This window comes from Bombina bombina, chromosome 1 (genome assembly GCF_027579735.1).
Source record: "Bombina bombina isolate aBomBom1 chromosome 1, aBomBom1.pri, whole genome shotgun sequence".
Classification (NCBI taxonomy): Eukaryota; Metazoa; Chordata; class Amphibia; order Anura; family Bombinatoridae; genus Bombina; species Bombina bombina.
Window position 1 is genome coordinate 476,842,038 of NC_069499.1, and position 24,821 is coordinate 476,866,858.

Genomic DNA, 24,821 nt, shown 5'->3' on the forward strand with positions numbered 1-24,821 from the left:
AACTGCTTTACCTACAAATTAATTCTACGTTTTTTTGTGTATTGCGCTGTTTACTTGATGAAATTAATAGATAAAAAAATACAATATAAAGGATACATATGCAATAAAGTTATTGAAGCACAATCTTCCAAAAAAGGTTTGTACATCAGGCTGTTTATTGACAATGTGAGATGTTACACATAAAACTATTTATCCAAATCACTGCTTATGTTTATTTTGAAAGCAAAATTTCAGTAAACTTTGGGGTAAAGTTTTTTCTCTCCCTAATGTTTTAAATTTAGATTGCAATATCTTTGAGGTAGGTGCTAACAGGGTCTAAATTATTTTCTTTATGTGGCTTTTAAACAACAAACCTATCTCTAAATAAATGGCAGGAACAAAACAAAGATTAGTTTAGAATGTATTGGTTATTTAGCATTATTAGCCATAAAACAATTACAGTAATCTGGTTTTAAAATAATTTTAGGCTTAACTGTAATCCCTTTACAGAGAGGGTTTAGCACAAAGAAACACTTAAGTATATTAGGCTTGCTTAGATGCTACTTTACATTAAAAAAACACACACAAAAAACACTTTAAATATGTATGTAATTTGTTAAGAGACACTTAATTAACGGGTATTTTTTTTTCTCAAATATTTAAAAAGAAAAATAAATTTACCTCAAAACCCAGTCTATCCTTTTCTTTCCAAAAACAAAAATGTGTAACTTTTTTATCCCAAAACTCATCGGGCTTGACCACACAAACTAGAGACACTTCGGCAGGAACAACATTCTGAAAAACAAGGGAAAAAAGAGGTTAGAATTCATTTCACACATACGTTAATTTTTTTTTTACAACAAATCATTTACGTGCAAAATTACTCCACCCACAGATATCTCTCACACTCTCATTTTATTATTATTTTGCAGTTTTGTTAAATTCAGATTTAAAATAACTTTCCCAAATGAATAGAATGAGCTAATTTTACAACTTGGAAGCAATACTTATTTATAGGTATATAAAGGTCAACAATTAAATGTGCATGGTTGCATTTCAAATTGAAATAGAAGCATGTTTGCAATATACTTCCATTAGCATACATTCTTCTAATACAAGTTATTACTGTTTTTTTGTGTGGCATATGCACATATCTTGTTAGGGCCCATGCACCAGTATTCAAACAACACACCTTCTCAGAGGGTCAGCAGTACTTGTATGACACAAATTACATCTGTAGAAGCAATACACACCACTGCCAGCTCTCTGAGCAGGCATGATGTTTGAATAGTGGTACTATTTCAAATTGAAATGCACATTTCAGTTTTGACTTTTCTATCCCTTTAAGAACACAAGTGCATAATCATACGATCACAAAAACAGTTTGGGACATCGGTTATGATTAACCTAATTTCACTCCTAACAAAAAACAATGTGTTAGTGATTAAAGGATGTGTCCAAAAAAGTAAATTGGAGACTAAATCCCAACTCCAAATGTGCATAAGTGATCCCAGGGATTACTTCTCAGTGGAAATGAATGTGACAGTCGAACTCCAATGGTTAACCTCAAATAAAACAGATCAATGCTGCCAATGGTGAAGTCCTGTGAGACTATAGGGTTAATTCACATGTAAGTTGTATACTCACATACTGCAGATCTTCACATCAAGCTCTAGATATAAAAGCAATGGGAGTCTCCAGCAGGAGCAGATAGCAGTGAACTCAGATGAATGTTAAAACAATTTATTAAAACGTGTTAAAATCACAGGGATTTACTGTTTCTCTTGTTCAGAGAGGGGTTGCCTGGTATTTCAGGGCTGGACTGTACTGTGAAGTCAGGATCAGACTGATATGCTACAGGAAAGTTCTTCTCTGTGAAAGGTACATGTTGAGCAAAAAGAGGCTGCTTCTTGGGTGGTAACTAGCCATAGAACAAGCTATTATGCTATTGTTCATTCCCAGGTTGAGCGCCTCTCTCTTTTTATTTATGCAAATTATGACTCTGAGGAAAGTCTCCCTAAACGTGATCCAGGAATCCAGACGTGGACCCGTTGCTCAGTGTGTCTAGAGGGATATGGATGCACCTCACTGACGAGGCCCACACTAGGCCGAAACGTATGCCTGGGGTTTTACTGTTTCTCTTGTTCAGAGAGGGATTGCCTGGTATTTCGAGGCTGGACTGTACTGTTAAGTTAGGATCAGACTGATATGCTACAGGAAAGTTCTTCTCTGTGAAAGGTACATGTTGAGCAAAAAGAGGCTGCTTCTTGGGTGGTAACTAGCCATAGAACGAGCTATTATGTTATAGTTCGTTCCCAGGTTGATCGCCTCTCTCTTTTTATTTTTACAGAGAACAACCACAGCTAGAACCACAGCTTGGATTTGAGCGTATGAAGTCACATTGTGGGCGGAGACCAACCTTCTGAACTGCAAACCGTAATCATAGACATTGTTTAAAATATACAGTCTGGGGGGCGGAGCCAACTTTGAAGACGGACGGTTGCACATTACAGCAGCTCCGGCTATATTCTATATAAAATACACTTCTAGCGATCGTCCAAGCTCTTTTCTACAGATATTGCTGAAGTTTAGTAAGCACACCTGTTCCCGCTCAACTACCCTTACAGAGAGAAACCCTGCATAGACAGATCCTCACAACCCTGGTACGTGTAATACCGACAACAGGTTTCTGAGCAGCCATCTTGCGGCCTAGGCGACACATACAGCGGGAAGTGAGACCGACCAGAAGCTGCTACTTTACTCCCTAGCTGAGAGCCTAACACCCTGCTTTCTTATGGAGACTGCAGAGCGTATTGTGGAGGAGATGCACAGCCTGATAGATGGATACAGAGATGTGTTCAAACACTTACTTTCCATGCCGCCCCAACAGACCGCAAAAGAGGAGGTAGCACACGCTGACTACTTGTTTGTTCCCATGGTTGCTCCGAAGAATGAGGGCGCCCTGGGGCCCCAACGTTCACCACCAGCTTGCCATCAGTTGCAGAGCACCTTAGAAGTAAGGCAGAGTATAGAAACAACCCGCGAGAATAAGGCGGGCGCTGTGGACAAACCCTATGTAGCTCGCTCAAAGAACACAAGCATCGTCAACATAGCCTGCTTTAAGGTAACAGATCACAGCATCCAGATGAACAGTCAAGCATCTTGCGCTATGGCCTGCAGTGGCTTTTGGGTCCAGCTATGTGAGGATCTGATCAGTGGGGCAACATCAAGGAACGGCACTTACCCCATATGCCCACAGCTGCTCCTCTATTTGGGCAGGTTTTTACAGCACCCCTTATGCATCAAAGAACAGCATCCCAGCACAGCAGACTGGAGAACGTACCTAGTCTTGCGATCTGGTGTGGGATAAAAGACTCCTACTAGCGCATCACAGCATGATAGGGGGACAGTGTGTTTCTGTGGGCATCCCGCATCAGTATTACAAGATAAACTTGTCAGCATTTTACTATAGCCTACTGTTCTTATGTTTTTGTTGAACTTGCATAAAGTGAATGTAATATTCTATTTACTGCTAACTATGGCAGAATACTATGGGGATGGCAATATTAGGGCGCAATTAAACTCCCTGGCAATAGTAGTGTGGGTTTGTGCTTACAAGAATATATATAGAGTCTATATGGATTTTGAGCAAAAGACACGATATTTTTCATACCATGTTTACAATTGGTCAGGCCCATTATGTTAGGAAGTCATAAATGCTCCCTCTGAAGGTTATTTTTGCTGTGCTGAATGGGATGTGTACTACAGTATTATATATGGTTCAACTAAATTGCCTTCTAATGTCCTCTTACTTTTCCTCTATATGTGTTAGCCTGATATGCATGTCCTTCTAAGAGGATTTTTACTATGATGTTCCCTACTATGTTGAATGTTACTGGAGGCTTGGATATCTGCGGCCGAGATGTCTGAGCCTTCCAAGTTTTTAGCATGTACGCTGACGGGGGACCTCGTGGCAAACTAGGATTAAAAATGTTTACTTTTTACTAGGTGATTAAGCCTCTGTGGATAGCTCCAAATACCTGTTGATTATTAGTGCTTAGTATGACACTTTGGAAACTATGTGAATGTAGTCGCAGGTCAGACAGCACGTGTACACTTATATGTGCATGTGCAGGTCTCTTTATTTTTATATTCACTATGTGTTAAGCTCCCTACTTGTAATTCTGACCATCCCTGTCTTATGATGCGCTGCACTTCCTCTCAGTATTCAATATGTTATTTTAATGCGGGCTGGACCTGCACTATTGCCACCGTATATAACCTCTCTCCTCATAATACCAATGCTGTGCCTCATAATCCATGTTAGATCTTTTGTCTTAGAGTTTTAGTCCTTTCTGTGCCAGGCACAACAATGATTCGACACGCAATAGACCCAATTCCATATATACCTCAGTAACCCATTTGCCCATAAGACCTCCCACATAGATATACTGCCTGGTTTTATTGAAACTTGTGTGTACTACTTAACTTAAATTACCACCTCCCCCCTCCATACACATATAATATACCTCCTAAGCAAGGAGGGTTAAATATGCGGCTCATCTAGCCTATGCCGCACCTTATTTATACATTTCATTAGCTAATCTTGCAGCATACCTCATTATGGACTTTGTTTTCCCTCTCCAGCTTTGCAGGATAGCCTATCATCTTTTCTTTTCCCATGTTAAATTTTAGTTTCTGTTTAAATCACCGCAACATATCAATATAGTTCATCATATCACTCATATATAGGAAAACATTCCTCCACTACAGTATTTACACTCTACTAGGTTGATAATTAACCATTCGTGGTAGTGGAGGACAGTACATTGGTTAAAAAGAGGTTTACGTTCTCATATGTACTACAAACTCTCTACGGTTTTAAAAGTTTCTTATTGTTAAGATATCCTTACATTGTAATTATCATCAATGTGCCTTTCCTTGTATTTGATGTACATTAGTTCACAATTGTAATTGATGAAAACCTCAATAAAAAAAATTTGAAAAAAAAAAAAAAAAAAAAAAAAATATACAGTCTGTGTAATATAAGGATGTTCTAGCTGTGGTTGTTCTCTGTAAACCCCTGTGATTTTAACACGTTTTAATAAATTGTTTTAACATTCATCCGAGTTCATTTCTATCTGCTCCTGCTGGAGACTCCCATTGCTTTTATATCTAGAGCTTGATGTGAAGCTCTACAGTATGTTAGTATACAACTTACATGTGAATTAAACCTATAGTCTAATAGGACTTCACCATTGGCAGCATTGATCTGTTTTATTTGAGATTAACCATTGGAGTTCGACTGCAGCATTCATTTCCACTGAGAAGTAATCCTTGAGATCACTGATGCACATTTGGATTTGGGATTTAGTCTCCAATTGACTATTTTGGACATATAATTTTTGCACTAACACATTGTTTTTTGTTCGATTTCTTATTGTTTGTGTTTTAACAGGTTAATAATTTTCTTTTTGTGTAATTTCATGCCTGAAGTGATATCTTATGATCTTCACGGTTGGCTAGATTTTCTTGTGCTACTTAGGGTCTTTCAAGGTCTTTAGGACTTTGGGATTGCTACACCATCATTCGCATCTCCCTAATAGTTCATTTTAGCCCAACGTTTAGTTTTTTTTTGTGTGTTTTTTTTCTTCTTTTTTTTTTTTTAAAAAAAAGGTTAATTATGAGTCAAGTGTTAAAAAGTGATTGGATGAAAACTAAGGTCGCCACAGATGCACATTTGACTCCAAAGTATATAGAAAACATAATTTATGAAGTGCACATTTAGACTTCCTAAAGCATTTGCAATAAAGTTTGGCCGCATGCATTTAATGCATCATGTATTCATTTATAGATAGATTTCGTGTTGAGCATCATTCTCCTGCCCTTCGTATTGGGCAAATAGTGCTCTCATTCAAATAGTCTCTCATTCATGCTTTCTTTTTATAGATTTTTAGTAGGATACTCAGAACAAAACAAAGACAGAAGCACATTAATAATTACAACTAGCCAGCAAAATCAACACATTAAGGGCTGGTATGGGCCCTTTATACTTGATCACTATAATCTAATGTTAGCTCTGCCAGATATTCCCTTCTATCAAGGGGTGTGGACAGAACTGTAGGTAAGGGTAGAAAAACCACTTGATTGCGCTATAGAGGAAAGCTTCCTAAGATTGGACACTCTCCCAAAGTGTCTACCAAGTGAGTAAGTACAAAGAGGTAGAAAAGGAAGCGCTAAAAGCTAAATCCTCAAAGGACATAAAAATATATTGACCAAATGTTTAGGTGGTGGAAGGGGTATTATTCAATAAAACTGTTGCTTTAAATATCAAAAACAATGCTTTATTGCAGAAACCAAATGGTATAAGTACACAACCCAGGTATATGGGCCAATATATAAAAATTGCTTACATTTTGGTGATAATTCCTAGTTATCTTATCCCTCCGTTACCAGTGAGAAGAGCAAATAGCAGTAGACTGCAGATTAATAAATCCAGGTATAAGAAAATATACAATAACTCCACAACAAATAATAGGCATAAGAAACCAAGAATAGATGCCGAGACTTGCCACAGAAAACTTACAGGACTTCTCCACAATCAAAGCATCTCTGTGGAAGGCTGACGCTTCAACGCAGTGTTTGAAGGCCTAAGCTAGCTTTGTAAAAGACGCACAACCAAGATCATCTTCAAGGACAATGTGGTTTCCTCTAAATGACCTCACAGTAAACATGGAAGCTCTCACAAGGAACTCCAGGCTGAAAACCTACGTCCACATTCATGACCAAGGCCAAGCACTTAGTGGCACCAGAGAAGGAAGGTACGTTGGACAATCAACAAACTGGGGAGAAAAGGTCTCAAAATAGCCCAAGGACATCCGAAACACAGAGGGATTCCTAGTCATATCCACCTCATGGTTGGACAGAACTAGGAGGAGGAGGGGGTGGTGCTACGGGGCTACCTTTATACAGGAAAGGGATTTTCACTAGTAAGTATTAAAAAGGACACTAAAGCTACATGAAAATCAAGATTTAATACTTTATCAAATGTTTAGTTATGCATAGTTTAAAAAGAAAAAAGCAACAAATGATGCACTGTCATTAGTCGCACGTAGTATATGTGCATATGCTGCTGAAACAGTAATAACTTTTACTACATTCATGCACATTAACATTTTGACCTTTCTATCCATTCATATCCATACCCACAACCATACATGGCACTGCACCCTGCTTGGACTATAAATGAACAGACCAAACAAAAGATTTTTTGCAGCATATGCAGAGAATCAGCAAAGAAACAGCTTACTCACCTTATAATTCTGTATTTTACATTTAAAATATAAGATTGTTATGGTGTTAAAAAAATTGACAATATCGGAATGGTAAAATAAAAACAAAGCACGCACTGTTCCCAACAGATCAGATTTCAATGCATTATTCATTCCCCTAGCTGGTAACAAAATACAGAGCTGAACTTTAAACCAACATATATCAATCACTGCTGAACTAGAAGACTTAAGTGCATGTTGGCAAACAACAAACACATTCAGCACTGTGAATTCTGTCTAACCACTGATAAATGATTTGGAGATATGATTCTTCTATAGTAAAGTATCGAACACACAAAGGGGGGTGGAGGGGTGGTATTCAGTAAGCTACAGTGGACATTGCCACTCAAAGTCTCAAATCGCAGTCAGTATGAATTTACACAACACAATCACACATTGGTTTCGGAAAACTAATGTTAAAATAATTTTCTTGATCACCTTCATTAGATTAATAATCAATGTAATAGTTGTTTGTACATTATCTAACACAAGTCCATGAAAGTCCACTGGTTTAAATATATAATCTACTATAGTAATAGATTATTTTAGGTATAGTGGTTCACATAGTCACTTATATGGATTGTAAAAAGAAGAAAAAGTGAGGTTCCCTGGCTTATGCTGTTAATGTAGTTCTGCAGCAGTTTTATGTTTTGATTTTACAAAGTCTAGGGCCTTATAGTAGAAGTACTATTGTGCTAATGAGAATTTATTTACCATAATTCTTATTCTTAACTTGCTAGCATTTTCTTTTTGAAGTTTTTTTTTAGGGCTGACACACACAGCTGACTTAATATTTTCACGATAATTAAGTCATTGAAGAAATAGCTTTTCAGTGTGCAACCAAAGGCTGCTTTAATGACAGCATCACTAGTAGAAGCTTTAGAAGGTTGTGCAAAATACCCTACGTATATTTTGTTAATACACAGAGTACATAACTTCTCATTAAAGGGACAGTCTACCATATAATTGTTATTGTTTTAAAAGATAGATAATCCCTTTATTACCCATTCCCCAGGTTTGCATAACCAACACGGTTATATTAATATACTTTTTACCTCTGTGATTACCTTGTATCTAGGAACCTTCTTCCAGCCCCCTGATCACATGACTGTGACTGTTTATTATCTATTGTCTTAAATTTAGCATTGTTTTGTGCTAAATCTTAAATAATCCCCTGTGCCTGAACACAGTGTTATCTATATCAGTGATTTGCAACCTTTTTTTTGCCGTGGCACACTTTTTTTACATTAAAAAATCCTGTGGCACACCACCATCCCAAAATTTTACAAAATCACACATTGTAGCCTAATACAGGATATATATATATACACACACACACACACACACTGTACTGTGCTGTCATGCCTTGCCTCCTACCAACTATACATGACATATTGACATTCATTCACAAGCAATCATAATGTTTGTCTGTGAATGAATGTCAATGTCATGATTGTAAATGATGCCTGATGAGCCTGTCACATACCTCCCAATATTTCAAAATTTGAAAGAGGGACACCCCCTCACTATTGTCAGTCTGCCGCGGCACACCTGAGGATCTCTCACGGCACACTAGTGTGCCACGGCACACTGGTTGAAAAACACTGATCTATATGGCCCACGTGTACTTTCTGTCTCTTTGTGTTGAAAAGAGATTTAAAAAGCATGTGATAAGAGGCAGCCCTCAAAGGCTTAGAAATTAGCATATGAGCCTACCTATGTTTAGTTTCAACTAAGAATACCAAGAGAAAAAAGCTAATTTGACGATAAAAGTAAATTGGAAAGTTGATTAAAATTAAAAGTCCGGAAAATGACATGCTCTAGGGAGGTTCCGGTGGAGGAGGAGCTACATGCAGGTGCTGCACAGGTGCTGCTTAGCTCGTCTCTCCAGTCACTGGGAAATTGGTGGAAGGTTCCCGCACCAGCCCCAGGCTTTGGGGCTATTCCCCTGACAGATACCGCAGATCTACTCCAGAACCTCACAGTGGCACGCCATCCCACTGTGCTGAGCCCCTTTGCTGGCTAACTGGTACTCCTGGCTACAGCTTGTGCCCACCGCCCATCTGGCTTTGGAAGCGATTTGAGACTGTCGGTGCCTCAGCTCGTTGTTCCTGATTCTACTTTGCGGTCCCGCTGCCCCTCTGAGGTCCAGCTCTCCCCCCCTCCGTGCGGCTACCACCCTTGAATGAATCATCTTTAAACAACAATCCGCAACTTTCTCAGCTTACCTGTTGCCCCCCTGGTCTTGGCGGGTCTCGCCGCCTTGGGCTCGTCCCTCCCCCTCCCCCACCGGTGCTGCGCGGGAGGGAGTTGGACTCGGACAGGCTGCTGGATCTGGCGTGTGGGCGCCTCTTCGCCTCGCTGCCCGCTTGGTGCGGTGCCGTCCTCTCCCCCCCCGCCGGTGCTGCGTGGGGGGAGTTGGCTGTGTTCCCTGTTCGGGGCGGGGGAGCTCTGGTCCTGCTGGTCTCGACTTGTCCTGCGGCGGCTCGGAATCGGATGCCGCGGGTGGTAGGTGGACCAACAGCGCAGGAGGGGGTGAGTGAGTCTCTTTTAAAAAGTAGCATGATATATACTGAGCGGTAGCGGTAAAAACCGCAGAATTCAGAAGAGGACACTGTTAGTGTGGAACAATGCTGAGGCAGGATAGTTGAACCTGACACATAGAACTGATGACTGCATAATTTGAAGGGGCATTATAAGAAATCTCTATTTAAATTAAATGGACATATATCTTTGCTGGGGCACTTTTGAAATATCTCAGACTGAGAATACCACAAATTCTAGTCTAATAGACTGCCTAACGATTTGACTAGATCCATGTTCTTATATGTTACAAGAGGACATTCCTAACACAGTGTAATACTGAAACAAGATAGCAAATACAGCTCTGTAGCTAAGCCTAATTGATGCACCTTGGATTGAGAATACTACAAACTTTAATTTAACAGGCTGTCTAATGCTGTAACCAAATTTTTGTCCGCATATGTTACTGGGTTTGCTTTTCTTTCTTTCTTCCTCCACCTCTCTGCTTCCCTTCCCTTCCTACCTCTCTTGCTTAAAACATAGTGTAATAACACAGATGGTTGTATCTTTAATCTCATTATGTGCTTAGTAATAGGGGCATAGGTAGTAACCCCTTACCCTGCAAAATAACTGCAGAAACTAATACAGTGCTTGATACATCACAGGGGTTAAAAAAGGGTATCTAACTGAGATTCTGCACGGACCTAGAAAAAAGTTCTGCATATTACAGTTGAGACTAGCTCAAAAACAGATAGTTTCATACATCCATTCCCTATTTCCACTTAAAAGACTGAAAGTCTTTGACCACATTATATTGAAGACTACTGATTTATAAGAAAACAAATACAAGTTCAGCACTGGGTAATAACTGTGAGACCTAGATCCTTGAAAGGTCTCATTTTGTAGTCTCCCCTAACATCAAAACATTTGAACACAACAAGACCACATATAGCTGTGTTTCCACAGCTTAGAAGGTGATACATTAACCTAAAGTTGCTATTATATATCTGAATATTTTGTCTCTATCGATTGAAAGTACTAGGAATTTACTTTTTTTTTTTTTTTTTGTCTGTTTTTCTTTTCTCTCCCCTCCCCCACTCAGATTCACAAATCACCTTACTCACACACCATAAATAAGATTATCACATTCACAGTTCTCAACCTTCAATCGGTTCACTCCTAGCACCCACTCCCTTGATTTTTTTTTTTCAGGGGCCTTGTCTCATTTCACAAAACACTGCACTCTTTCCCTTTTCTCATAAAAACTTGTACCACAATTGGACAAATCCAATTGAAAGTCATCACTTGAATTGGTGCAATTATAAGCACCCTCACGGCTCAATCACTTTACACGGGCCATCTACCAATCTCCCACTTTGTTTTTCCTCTCTCACATTCCCATTTCTTTCTTTTCCTCTGGGAATTTTTTTTTTTTTTTTCTTCTCTTCTTCTCCGATTTTCACAAAGTAGTATATGGATAAATTCCTTGGCATTCCCTATAAAACACCTTCACCAGGAATGGCAGGTAGACAGAGAGATAAGAAATCTAGGAGCGCACAGGACCCAGTGGCTGACACTCAATTAACCTCAACAAGTACAGCTACATCTGAATTATTAAATGTCCAAAACTTAGTTGCCAATATTTCTGATGCCCTCTCTCCTAAATTCGATGCTCTAAGGATGGAGATTAAGCAGGATATTTCCTCCCTATCACAGGAAATTAGACAATTCTCCTCAAGAATGCAGGAGGTTGAGCAGAGAGTATCTGATTTAGAAGATACAGTAGTAACACAAGGCACTAAGATGGATAGTATCAATAGCAGTAACCAAAAAATTCTTATGAGATTAGAAGATCTAGAAAACCGCAGTAGAAGAAACAACATTAGAATAATAGGCCTCCCAGAGGAGAAACAATATGAGGACTTAGCTTTTTTTGTTTCTGATACACTAAAGACAGCTCTCAAACTCCCACCCTTGTATAATAACATTCTGGTAGAGCGGGCCCATAGACTGGGTCCAGTACAGCCAGCTCAAAATCTCAGTAGGCCTAGACCTGTCATCATAAGACTATTGAACTACCAAGATAAAGTCTCTATTCTTCAATTTTATCGTAAAACACAACCCCTTATCATTAATGGAGCTAAGATCCTCATATTCCAGGATTTCTCGGCTGAGACAGCCTCCAGGAGAAGAGATCTGGCACCTACATGCTGGAATAAATGCAACTATATTATACCCAGCTAAATTAAAAGCAACTGTTAATGGAACAGTACATTTCTTTCTGGAGGCACACGCAGCCGAGAAATTCTTTTCCTCTTTAAACTTATCAGCAACAGAGAATGTGGTCCCCACTTAGCCAGCATGGGCCTAACAATTTGGGATTGCCCCCACCCAGGGATTCATGGGGCAAATAGAGATCGTGTTAGGTATTACTCCCCCCCCCCCCTTTTTTTTTTTTTTTTTTTTTTTACTACCCCCCCTCTCTTCATCTCTCTCATTACCTCCTTAAGCCACAGGCACCATTAATGATACAGAGGAATAGAAAAATTTAGGATAGTTTCATGGAATGTGGGAGGGATCTCCACTCCAATCAAACGAAAAACCATACTGACACATCTAAGGAAATCCCAGACTGACATAGGATTAATTCAAGAAACTCATCTCAATTCAGAAGAATCTAACAAACTCAAATCCTCATGGGTTAGAGAGGTATACTTTTCGCCAAGCATAGGCAAAAAAAGGGGAGTGGCAATTTTAATAGGGAAAAGAGCTCATCTTGAGGTGATTCACTGCGAACCCGACCCGGAGGGTAGGTATGTCCTGTTGAAGGTAAAAATCGCCCAGGAAATCTATACAATCTGTAATATTTATGGCCCCAATACTTTTGATCCAGAGTTCTGGAATAGAATTCAAACTAAGCTTCTTCTCTATAACCAGGGACTTCTAATCATAGGTGGCGACTTCAACATGGCACCGCACTGCCCGCTAGATAGACTTAGAGAAGCCATGAAGCAGAAAAAACAGAAAAAGGATAACTTAGAATTTAAAATGATTAAGAAAATAAAGCAGAATCTAGCATTATATGATATCTGGAGAAGCCAGAACCCTGACACACAGGAATTCACATGCCTCTCAAAGGCGCATAAAACCCTGTCTCGAATAGATCTATTTCTTGTGGATGAGCGTCTGGGCGCTCTAGGAGCACATGCAGGTATTGCCCCTATATTGTTATCAGATCATGCTCCTATTAATCTAGATATTAAACTTGAACATCCAAGATCTAAATCCTCGCGTTTCTATTTCCCTTATTATCTAACAACGGATATGAAGTTTAAAACCCATCTCAGATCTAAATATGAGGAATACCTCCATTTTAACTTAGAACACATCGATCATCCAGAACTGTTCTGGGAAGCCGCTAAAGCGGTGCTTAGGGGCGAAATTTTAGCTTATAACATAACCCTGACTAAAAAACTGAAGGTAAGGGATAGTGAGATACAAAAAGCACTAACTAACGCATATAATAAATTTATGCTACATAAGAACGCTTTAAACTGGTCGAAATATGTGCAAGCTAAAGAAGCCTGGGACACATTTATCTTAACTCGACAAACACAAAAGGAGTTAAAAATCCAGGCTAAACTATACAGATTTGGGAACAAATCTGGAAAGATGCTGGCCAGAATGATCAGCAATGAGAAAAAGCAATCTCATATAGAAGAAATTCTTGAGAAGGGTGAGCAAATTTTAAACCCAGACAAAATTACATCCATATTGGTGAAATATTATCAAGATTTATACTCTTGTAAAGGTTACGACCACGAAAGGCAGTAGAATTCTGGAATAAGATTGAAAACCCATTACTGGCGGATGATGATATCAGTAGGCTTAACTCCCCTATATCAGCGCAAGAAGTATCTGAAGCAATTGCAGGGCTATCTACAAATAAGGCAGCTGGTCCGGATGGCTTACCTAGTGAATTCTACAAAATACTATCTCCAGAAATCTCCCCGTATTTAATAAACTTATATAATGATTTTTACATGAATGGCAAATTAGCTACACCTGCATTCTCTGCATCCTATACGACTTTGATTCTTAAGGAAGGGAAGGACCCAAGGCTCAAAGAATCTTATAGGCCAATAGCCTTACTTAACTCAGACTATAAGATCCTCACCTCCATCTTAGCAGCTAGATTACAGCAAATACTACCACAGGTGATCCATCCGGACCAAGCTGGTTTCTTGAATGGACGAAATTCCTCGGCAAAAATAAGGGAGGTAATACTTACACTAGAATATCTTGAAAGGGCCGCTCGGACGGGAGGGGGGAGAGGGGAGACGCTCGTAGTACCAGATATGGCTATTCTCTCTATTGACGCAGAAAAAGCGTTTGATTCTGTTACTTTCAGGCACCTCAATACATCCATGATAAAATTTGGAATCAAGGGCAAATTCCCCGAATTCGTGGAGAACCTTTATAAAAATTCAGCTACACGTTTGATTATTAATGGTGGTATATCTTCATCTATAACTCTTGAAAGGGGAACTCGCCAGGGGTGTCCGCTCTCCCCCCTCCTGTTCAATGTGGCCATTGAGCCCTTAGCAATTATGGTACGGCAAAACCTAGAAGGAATAAAGGTCTCAAATCATGAGATGAAAATTGGTCTATACGCAGACGATGTACTTGTCTACATATCGAATACTAAAATTAATATTCCAAAACTTATGCACATAATAGATCACTTTGGATCCTTCTCAGGATATAAAATAAACCCATCTAAGTCAGAAATTCACTGGATCCGCAGGGATAAAGATTCTTGTACAGATAACCCCTTTAAAAGCATAACAGATTCATTTAAATATCTAGGAATAAATATTCCAGTGAACTCCGAAAAGTTATATGAATTTAATATACCCCCTATCATTAGGCAAATTAAAGAAAAATTGAGAACCTGGCAGACACTGCCTCTCTCAATCTCGGGTCGAGTGGCATTATTTAAAATGATTCTCCTCCCCAAATTGCTATATATACTTATGAATGTTCCAGTGATTCTTTTTGAGAGGGATGTAAGGCTGATCAATAGTTTAATTAGTCAATTCCTATGGCAAGGGAAAAAAGCGCGAATTTCCCTTAATAAACTCTCTCTTTCAGGTGACCTTGGTGGCATGGCACTTCCAGACATTAGATTATACAATCTTATCTCTTTGGCACGAATAGCAAGTGACTGGATCTTATCTAAGGACTATATCTTAAATAATCAGCTTGAAATAAATATCTGTGATCCTTATTTACCCGTAGCACTTCTGCACTCCTCTCCCAAAGAGTTACCTGCAGAAATTAAACGACTTAAACCGATTTCCAATCCCATTAAGGCCTGGTGGAAAATATCAAAACTTCTGTCTTATAATCCCAAGATTTCAAACTATCTCACCCTGATCGGGAATCCAAAATTTCAACCTGGTCTCCAATCTGAGGTCTTTAATAGATGGCACAAGAATGGGTTAAATAAGTTGATCCTCTTGATAGACGATGATAGGAAGACTATTAAAACATTTGAAAAGTTAAAAGGAGAATATAATTTACCCAATAAAGACTTTTTTGCATACCTGAAGATCAGGCATTTTCTCTTGGAAACAACTAGAGAGACAGGGTGGTGCTGGAAATTAGGTAAACTCGAAAACTGGCTTACTTTTATCAAGGTGAACCGGATGTCTATTTCAGTCTGCTATCATCTCTTAAACATTAGTAGGGGCAACCAGAACCTAGTAAGGCTTGCTTCAACATGGACCTCATTGTTAGAATGGAACAGGGTTGACTCAAACACAATCCAGCAATCTATAAGTAAAGTAAAAAAAATAACTCTATCAGCTACCTGGCGGGAAGCACATATTAAAATTCTTCACAGGGCATACTTCACTCCGGCAACGGGTCGTAGGGTTCATAACTTAGGCTTTGACAAATGCCCTAAATGCTCACTCCCTGCAGCTGACATAGAACATATGTTCTGGTTTTGCCCAAAAGTGAGAACTATCTGGTGCAAGTTAGAATATTGGCTAAATAAGGTGCTGAAAATCCCTCCTGTAATCTTTACCCCACACCAAATTATATTCTGTATAGACAATCAAACCAAATGTCACCCTAATGATAAATTAATATCTATCTCTATATTAGCTACTAGATACCTAATATGTAAAAAATGGAAAATGCGCTCAGTACCTAGTGTGTCCGAAATCCAGAACTGCTTAAAAAAACAATGTCTTCTAGAACAAAAGGACACAGACATAAACAATGAAGATGATATAAGAAATTTCTTTAACAAATGGGCAGCATATATTAAATCACTCCCTGAAAATGAAAAGGAATATATGATCTTCCCTTTCCAAAACTCCGAACTAATACTATTAGGCATTTGGTAGATAGGAGATTGGGAGAGATGAGGGAGAGGTGGTTATTATTTTCCCCCCCCTTTTTTTTTGTTTGTTTGTTTTGTTTTGTTTTGTTGTTATTGCTGTTTTTGTTGTTTTGACTTGTTTTATTATTTCACCCCTGCTTTTTCTCTGTTTTTTCATGTAAAATTAGAAAATAGAATTATAAATAATGAATTTTCCAGATATAGAGATATAGGTTAGAGACTGAGGAGGGAGGGCGTATTAAACCTTACTTATTTTAATTTTTTCTTTTTTTTTTGGTATGTGTTTTTGCTTAGTGTTATAAAAAACTTAAAAAATAACAGTGAACGGTATAAGAAGACAATAAGAAGTGCCTGTTTGGCCATAGATTTGTGTTGAAATATTGTTGAGAGAATGAATTAATGTTTTATCTCTATGTGTAATTCAATTTTGTTAATCTAGCAGAAAAATGTGAATTTATTATATTTTATTTTGTACATCGCTACCCTGTATTGCAATTGTCTTGATAATATTGTTATACTGTTGAAATTTAAATAAATGATTTAAAAAAAAAATATTAAAAGTCCGATCTGAAAAATGAAAGTTTAATTTATACTAGACTGTCCCTTTAATACAGAGGGTTCAAGAGGTTGAAGCCTTTCTGTGCTCAGGGCCACAAAAATAATAATAATAATAATAATAATAATAATAAGGGAACATAATACTCATTTTTTTTCTTCCATAATTCAGAGAGAACATACAATTTTAAGTAACTTCCCAGTGTACTTCTATTATCTAATTTGCTTCTTTCTCTTGGTATCCTTTATTGAAAAGCATACACAGGTATGCTCAGGAGCAGCAATGCACTACTGGGAGCTCGGTGCTAATTGCTAGCAGCACATATATGCCTTTTGTCATTGGCTCAACTAATGTGTTCAGCTAGTGCCCAGTAGTACATTGCTGCTCTTTTAACAAAGGATATCAAAAGAATGTAGCAAATCCAATAACAGAGATAAATTGTATATTCTATATGGATCATGAAAGTAAAACATTGAGTTTCATGTCCCTTTAAACATAATGCAACTATAATATTAACAAAATGTAAAAGATAAATAAGTTCTTACCATTGTTATTTGCAGGCAGCAGAGCATTGGACAGAAAGCCCCATACAGTATGCACAATTAAATTACACTCTGCATGTGCCACCCAAAATGGTTGCTCTCAAAGTTTTCTTGATGACAGAGACGCTATGGAATTGCACTTAATCCTTTTTCCTCTGCCAATACACAGATTTTCAGGGTTGGTAGTGCTAAAATGACATGCTCTAACAAATGAGAACATGACATTTTCACACTATAATGTCCCTTAAAAATACCTCTGTTAGATACAGCAGACTGCTGTCATTTGGTATCACTGTAGGATTATTGTCTTTAATCTATTCTATAACGTGAGCTAAAATGAAAGGAGCTACTGACGTTAATATAATTTAATACCAAGGAAAAATTCATTTTGCTTCTATATGGAAAACTGTCTCAGTATTTGTAATTGTAATACTTTTATAAATGAAGTAATGCAAAAAAAAGATTTCAATAGACAATTCCAGACATACTTCACTCATGTGTAACAAGCTAACATCAAACAAAATAACATCAGGACATCATCAACGTATTTTCATTGGTATTTTCAACATAAATAATACTTTTAGCAAAATACAGAAAGAAGGGTCAACTGTTCTCTTTTTAATCCTTCAGATATTTAAATTGAGAGGGATGTGATATACTCTTATATAATATGTTACGGCTCTATCTGGCATCTAAGGAGTTAAATTCTGTTTCTCCAGCTAAGGACACCATTTTTGACCTTAGGAATATTTGCCCTGTTTATCAGACTTCTCAAAAGGAAAAACAAAGTCCTTAGGCAAAATGGAAGGATTATTTTGCTTGCTCCTTCTTTATTGTCTTCAGAGTTCAAAAGATCATAGCTAATGCTAGTGGAGTGTCTCATATGTCACACAGCATCACTGCCCTCTTCCGGTTGGTTACCAGGCCACACAAGCAGAAGAATCTCCACACTCCACTGCTCTGATGCCATCAGATCTATATCAGCCATCAAACGGTGACTATGGTCTGGAAAATGTGTTTGTTCACATATATTCTTCTGGCAAAACTGTTCTCAAAGTAAGGTAGTCTTGCAGAATGAAATGCTGCTATCACATCAGATAGCTTTATGCCCAAATAAACACTCAGCTACTGTAATTAGTATGTATTCCTTTACTACCGTCTGTTGGGTTTATAGTTGGAAAGCTGTCAATCAATATGCATGAGGCAGAATAAACAGTCATAGACATCTTGTTTCAGACGAAAATGGCTCATCACTATGTCCATTTCTGCTCTGACTCACACTATGAGAAATAATGAAATAGCTACAAGAGAGATTTATTAAACTTCTGGTAGGCACAAAGAGATAGAGAAGCCCTTGATAAAAGACATGCTATACAATCATGTGAGTGTGTATGTGCCTAAAATTTAAACGATAAAAGATCTAAGAGTAACATAAATTATGCTTACCTGATAATTTAATTTCCATCTGTGGGAGGAGAGTCCACGGCTTCATTCATTACTTGTGGGAATTAAGAACCTGGCCACCAGGAGGAGGCAAAGACACCCGAGCCAAAGGCTTAAATACCTCCCCCACTCCCCTCATCCCCCAGTCATTCTGTCAAGGAAGCAAGGAATAGTAGGAAAAATATCAGGGTATAAATGGCGCCAGAAGAACAAAATTAAATTTAGGTCCGCCCACCTGAGAAACGGGCGGGAGCAGTGGACTCTACTCCCTCAGATGGAAATGAAATTGGAAATGAAAATGGGAGGAGAGTCCACGGCTTCATTCATTACTTGTGGGAAACAAATACCCAAGCTCTAGAGGACACTGAATGAAAAAAATGGGAGGGCAAAAAGGAGGCGGACCCTAATCTGAGGGCACCACAGCCTGCAAAACCTTTCTCCCAAAAGAAATTTTTTAAAATTTAGCAAAAGTATCTAAGGAGGACCAAGTAGCAGCCTTACAAATCTGCTCCACAGAGGCCTCATTCTTAAAGGCCCGTGAAGAGGCCACAGCCCTAGTTGAGTGAGCTGTAATCCTCTGAGGAGGCTTAGGTCCCACTGTCGCATAGGCCAAGCGGATAATGCTCCTCAACCAAAAAGATAGGGAAGTGGAAGAGGCCCTCTGACTGCTCCGCGGCAACGACGGAGCAATCAGAATAGCCAAAGCTTGCTTCTGCTTGATGCAGGCCACTAATCGAGGTAGGAGTGGCAACGGTGTAAATATGTAGACTAGGTTGAAGCCCCAAGGCATCGCTAAGGCATCTATCAGCTCTGCCTGAGGATCCTGGACCGCGACCCGTATCTGGGTAGCTTGAAGTTGAGTCTGGATGCTATGAGATCTATCTCTGGCGTCCCCCATCTGTTGCAGAGCTCTGTAAACACCTTGGGATGGAGCGACCATTCCCCTGGATGAATCGATTGTCTGCTGAGAAAATCCGCTTCCCAATTCTCCACACCTGGAATGTGGATCGCTGATAGTGAACAGTAGTGGGTCTCCGCCTATTCCAGAATCCGAGATGCTTCCCTCATGGCTAGGGAGCTTCTCGTTCCCCCCTGATGGATAATGTAAGCCACCGAGGTAATGTTGTCCGACTGGAATCTGATGAATCAGGGCCAAGCCCTCAGAGCGTTGAAGATCGCTCGAAGTTCCAGAATATTAATCGGAAGAAGAGACTCCTCTCGAGTCCACCTGCCCTGTGCCTTTCTGGCACCCAAAACAGCTCCCCATCCTGACAGACTTGCATCTGTGGTCACAATCTCCCAGGATGGTCTCAAGAAAGATGTTCCCTGGGACAGTTGTCCCGGACAGATCCACTAAGAGAGGAATTCCCTCGTTTGGTTGTCCAGAGAGATCTGTTGGGATAGATCTGAGTGATCGCCATTCCATTGTCTCAACATGCACAACTGAAGGTCTGAGATGGAACCTGGCGTATGGAATGACATCTATGCTGGATACCATGAGCCCAATCACCTCCATACACCAGGCCACAGATGGCCTTGAGGAGGTCTGAAGGGCAAGACAGCTGGATACAATATTGCAACGTCTCTGATCTGTCAGGAATATCTTCATGGATATGGAATCTATTATCGTACCCAGGAATTCCACTCTGTTGCTGGGAACCAGGGAACTCTTTCCTACATTTATCTTCCATCCATGAAATTGAAGGAGAAGAAGAAGAGCTATCGAATGGTCCTCTGCGAGACTGCAGGACGGAGTCTGGGCCAGGATGTTGTCCAGATAAGGTACCACTGCAATACCCCTGGCTCTCGCCACTGCGAGCAGCGCTCCCAGAACCTTTATAAAGACTCTTGGGGCAGTCGCCAGGTCGAACGGTAGGGCCACAAACTGGAAGTGTTGGTCCAGAAATGCAAATCTTAGGAACCTGAAGTGATCCTCGTGGATTAGCACGTGAAGGTAAGCATCCTTCAAATCTATTGTAGTCATGAACTGTCCCTGGTATTTGAACTAGGGGCAGAATAGACCCGATTGTCTCCATCTTCAACGATGGGACCGACAAAAACTTGTTTAGGCACTTTAAGTCTAGAATCGGGCGAAAAGGTTTAAATAATACCCCAGACCTCTTTCTGCTAGAGGAACTGGAACGATTACTCAGAGAGAGGAAAGATCCCTCACGCACTCTAGAAAGGCATCTCTCTTCTCTGGTCTTAATGATAGGTTTGACAGGAAGAATCTGCCCCTGGGTGGATGAGTATTGAACCCTATCCTGTAACCCTGGGCGATTACCTCCAGAAACAAGGGTCCTGAACGTCTCTTATCCAAGCCTCCGTGAAAAGAGATAGTCTGCCCCTACGCGATCAAGAGACGGATCGGGGGCTGCCCCTTCATGCCGATTTTGTCTCGCGGGCTTCTTGCTCTGCTTGGCTTTGTTCCAAGATTGAGCTGGCTTCAAAGATCCCTTGGACTGCTCAGCTTTCGCGGCAGGCAGCTGGCGTTGGGACTTTTCCGAACGAAAGGTAGACCCCCCCCCTTAGGCTTATGCTTCTTATCCTGCGGTAGGAAAGCACCCTTGCCTCCCGTGACCGTGGATATGATAGAGTCTAGGCCTAAACCAAAAAGAACTTTCCCCTGAAATGGGAGGGATAGTAATCTAGAACAGAAAAACCTGATGTCTTGGCATTCAGGTGAATAATCTGCATATTTGCATCACAGATGAATGAATTAGCTACCCTTAAGGCCTTAATCCATTCCTGTATCTCCTCGAGAGGAGTCTCCACCTCGACCATAGCTGACAGAGCGTCACACCAGTAGGTAGCAGCTCCAGCCACTGCAGCAACCGCTGCTGCTGGTTGAAAAATGAACCCTGTGAGCTGAAACATCTTTCTCAACATGGGCTCCTTGAACGAAGAGCTATCTTCGAGCGGGACAGTAGTGCGCTTAGCGAGCGTGGATATAGCACCATCCACCTTAGGGATGAACCACCACAGCTCAAGCTGCGAGTCCAGAACAGGGAACAGTTTTTTAAAAGAAGTAGAGTGGAAAAAGTTTCTCCCATTCATTCTTAATAATATTAGCCATCTTAACGGGGACCGGGAAGGTCTGAGGCACCACCTTGTCCTCGTAAACTATCTAGCTTAGGGATCGATGGTTCCTCCGGCAGTTTCAGTTCCGGAACCTCTAACGTAGCAAGCACATCTTTCAGCAGAAAGCGCAAATGCTCCATCTTAAACTTAAACCTCCTCCCCAGCCGGAGGTCAAAATGTCGCCGATTCCGATCCAGAAAGAGCGTTCTCCAAAGAGTCAGAGTCGTCATCAGCGGATAATCTGTCAGAGACATCCAACGGAGTAGATGACCCCTGGGACGGATATGTTTCACCTTTCACTTGCACTTAGCAGGGCATGACAAGGCATTGAAAGCCACAAAAACTGCCGTTTGTAACTGATCAGCGAAATCTGGCGGCCAAAGGGCCCTTCCCATGGGAGGATTAGTAGTGCCCTGGGAAGCTGCATGTGTAATCGGGGATGAATGTAGGGAACAATTTTATCAAAGCATGTGGAACATAGTTGAGCAACCGGAACCTCCTCATAATAAACACAGTTATTAGATTTTGTTAAAGATGGGAGTACCCTCTAACATATCAGAGTCCTCCATACCTTGCGCCATAATTATGGACTAGATAGAAATTAAATGGCACCTTTATACCCCAATGGCCGGGGCACTCACCACCTCCTATAACCCGGACCACAGAGAAACCGCTTTGTCTCCTGCATCCGACTCCATGTGACCCACACCCGGTCACATGGAGTGCCATGCAGGACCACCCCTGCACTAAAGAGTAAAACGCTCCAAAAAAGGCCGTGTCGATATCTCCCTAAGGAAACTGACTGTTCATACATTGACAGAGCCTCATCTTAGACATGTTGCAGCATTAAGCACAATAAAGAATATTAAGCATAAATCCCTCCCTGTTCAATAACGCCTTTCCGAGGATATTAACCCTTGATTCTATACATATAAAAGGAGACACACTGTGACCCTGTCTTCTTGCGTTATCATATGTATATAAATGAAACGATCTTACCAGAATCTATGCCGTGGAACAGGAACACGGCCTTTCAAGTGTGACAGGGTAGCAGCATCGCTCCTGACATGGACTTGAGAGCAGAAAGCAGGCAGCGAAACTCGTTAACGCTGATTGCTTATGGAGCTGTTAATCTGAGTAGGGATGGTTTCGCAGAAAGACTCTCCCTGCATCTCCGGACTCTAACTTTCATCCATGCTCTCACTGAGAGGCTGACAGGACTACTTAAAACTCCAGTCTCATTCCGAAGAGTACTACCCTCCATAAGAGACTACTCTGAATCTTCCGACACTTCTCTGCCAACCTCCTGTAACGAAAGGCAAAGAATGACTGGGGGATGAGGGGAGTGGGGGAGGTATTTAAGCCTTTGGCTGGGGTGTCTTTGCCTCCTCCTGGTGGCCAGGTTCTTAATTCCCACAAGTAATGAATGAAGCCGTGGACTCTCCTCCCATTGGGATGGAAAAGTTGTCATTTTGATTTCAAAGCCATATGGTCCCATATAAATATATGTATCACAGTTTTCACTATCGCTTCGACAGAGTTGAATGCACGATTTAGAACAACATATATCTAGTCAACCTGCTGCACATTTGTAGGGTTCATTTTTTGGAGACTATTTATTCACAGCATGAGTCACAGCAAACAATGCCATACTGTGTGTTCTTACTCCTGTTTCTGTTTCTGTGTGTACACACTCATGAGACACAACAAATAAAAACAAGACACTCACACTCCTGTAATATATACACAAGACAAACACTAGATCTACACCCCAACTGCACACTCATATGGATAGAAACATATTTACCAGAGAAAATTGGTATTACCGTCCCTTTATAAAGGTGGAGATATAATGAAATAACTATATGAGAAGCATGAGGTGGCATGCTGGTGATATAATGAAATAACTATATGAGAAGCACAGAGGTGGCATGCTGGTGATATAATGAAATAACTATATGAGAAGCACAGAGGTGGCATGCTGGTGATATTGCATATTGTCTTTAAAGAGCTCATTGTGTAGTAAGTACAGAGGGTAAAAGTTCCTGGAAAAGATTATTTTCTTTATTAACCCTAAATAGGATTTTTGCATATTACAAAAATAATTTTAAAGAAATTTGAAATGTATTACTTTTATGACACTTCTGTACAAGATGTCCAGTTTAATGTGAATGCATGGATAAATTTGTAATGTATTCTTCTACAGCAGGTTATGGGGGGCACTTCTGTCTTTGTTTTTAATCCTGAGTAGTGAAAGGACATTTGCTATCCCTATAAAGTACTTTATCTTTGTGTCAGAACAATCCAAGCATGACTGCCATTCCTGTGGTGAACTGGACTCTTGAAGCATTAATGACCAATACAGAATAAGGTTCCTATAAGTACTTCAGACTGGAGTATTACAGAAACTAAGGTCTACAGGAATCAGGAGGGCAAGTAAAATGGAAGGAGAAACTTCTAAATACCTAAAATGTGTGTATACATTTAGATTTGTATCCATAGCTAAACTATTTTTTTTTATAATCTTTATTGAGGGTTGAAAAATTACATAACAGTCCGTTTGCTCATAAAAGTATACAAAATACACGTGATAAACAGCTGAGGAGACATGGTCGTCCTCATACATACATCTACAGCAATATGCATAAACATCATTCATTTCCACAAATGTAGCAGTGTGCCAAACTCTCAGATTGAACCAATATCTAAGGAGCAAACCAATAAACCACCCTCATTTTTGCCCTCCTATGCAGCAAAGGCCACTTTTGGGCCTCAGTTATCTGGGTTCTCTAGGCTGAGGATTTTTAGGGGGACCTATACAAAGGAACAAGTATAGGAACTAGGAAGTTATAGAGCTCTCTATGAGAGAAAAAAGTATGATAGTTGTAACTCAATAGAATAAAATATATTAGAAGGCTGCTTTTGGACCTTTAGAGTAACATGTCAAACTA

At 39.9% G+C, this 24,821-nt stretch overlaps 1 protein-coding gene across 1 annotated transcript in view; it reads right to left on the minus strand.

The window, feature by feature from the left end:
* SESTD1 (SEC14 and spectrin domain containing 1) overlaps positions 1-24,821 on the minus strand; it is a 404,487-nt gene that overhangs the window by 213,551 nt on the left and 166,115 nt on the right. The window contains exon 5 of the mRNA XM_053698514.1: positions 661-774. Within this exon, the coding sequence (XP_053554489.1) occupies positions 661-774 (114 nt within the window). The remainder of the gene's footprint in view (positions 1-660; positions 775-24,821) is intronic.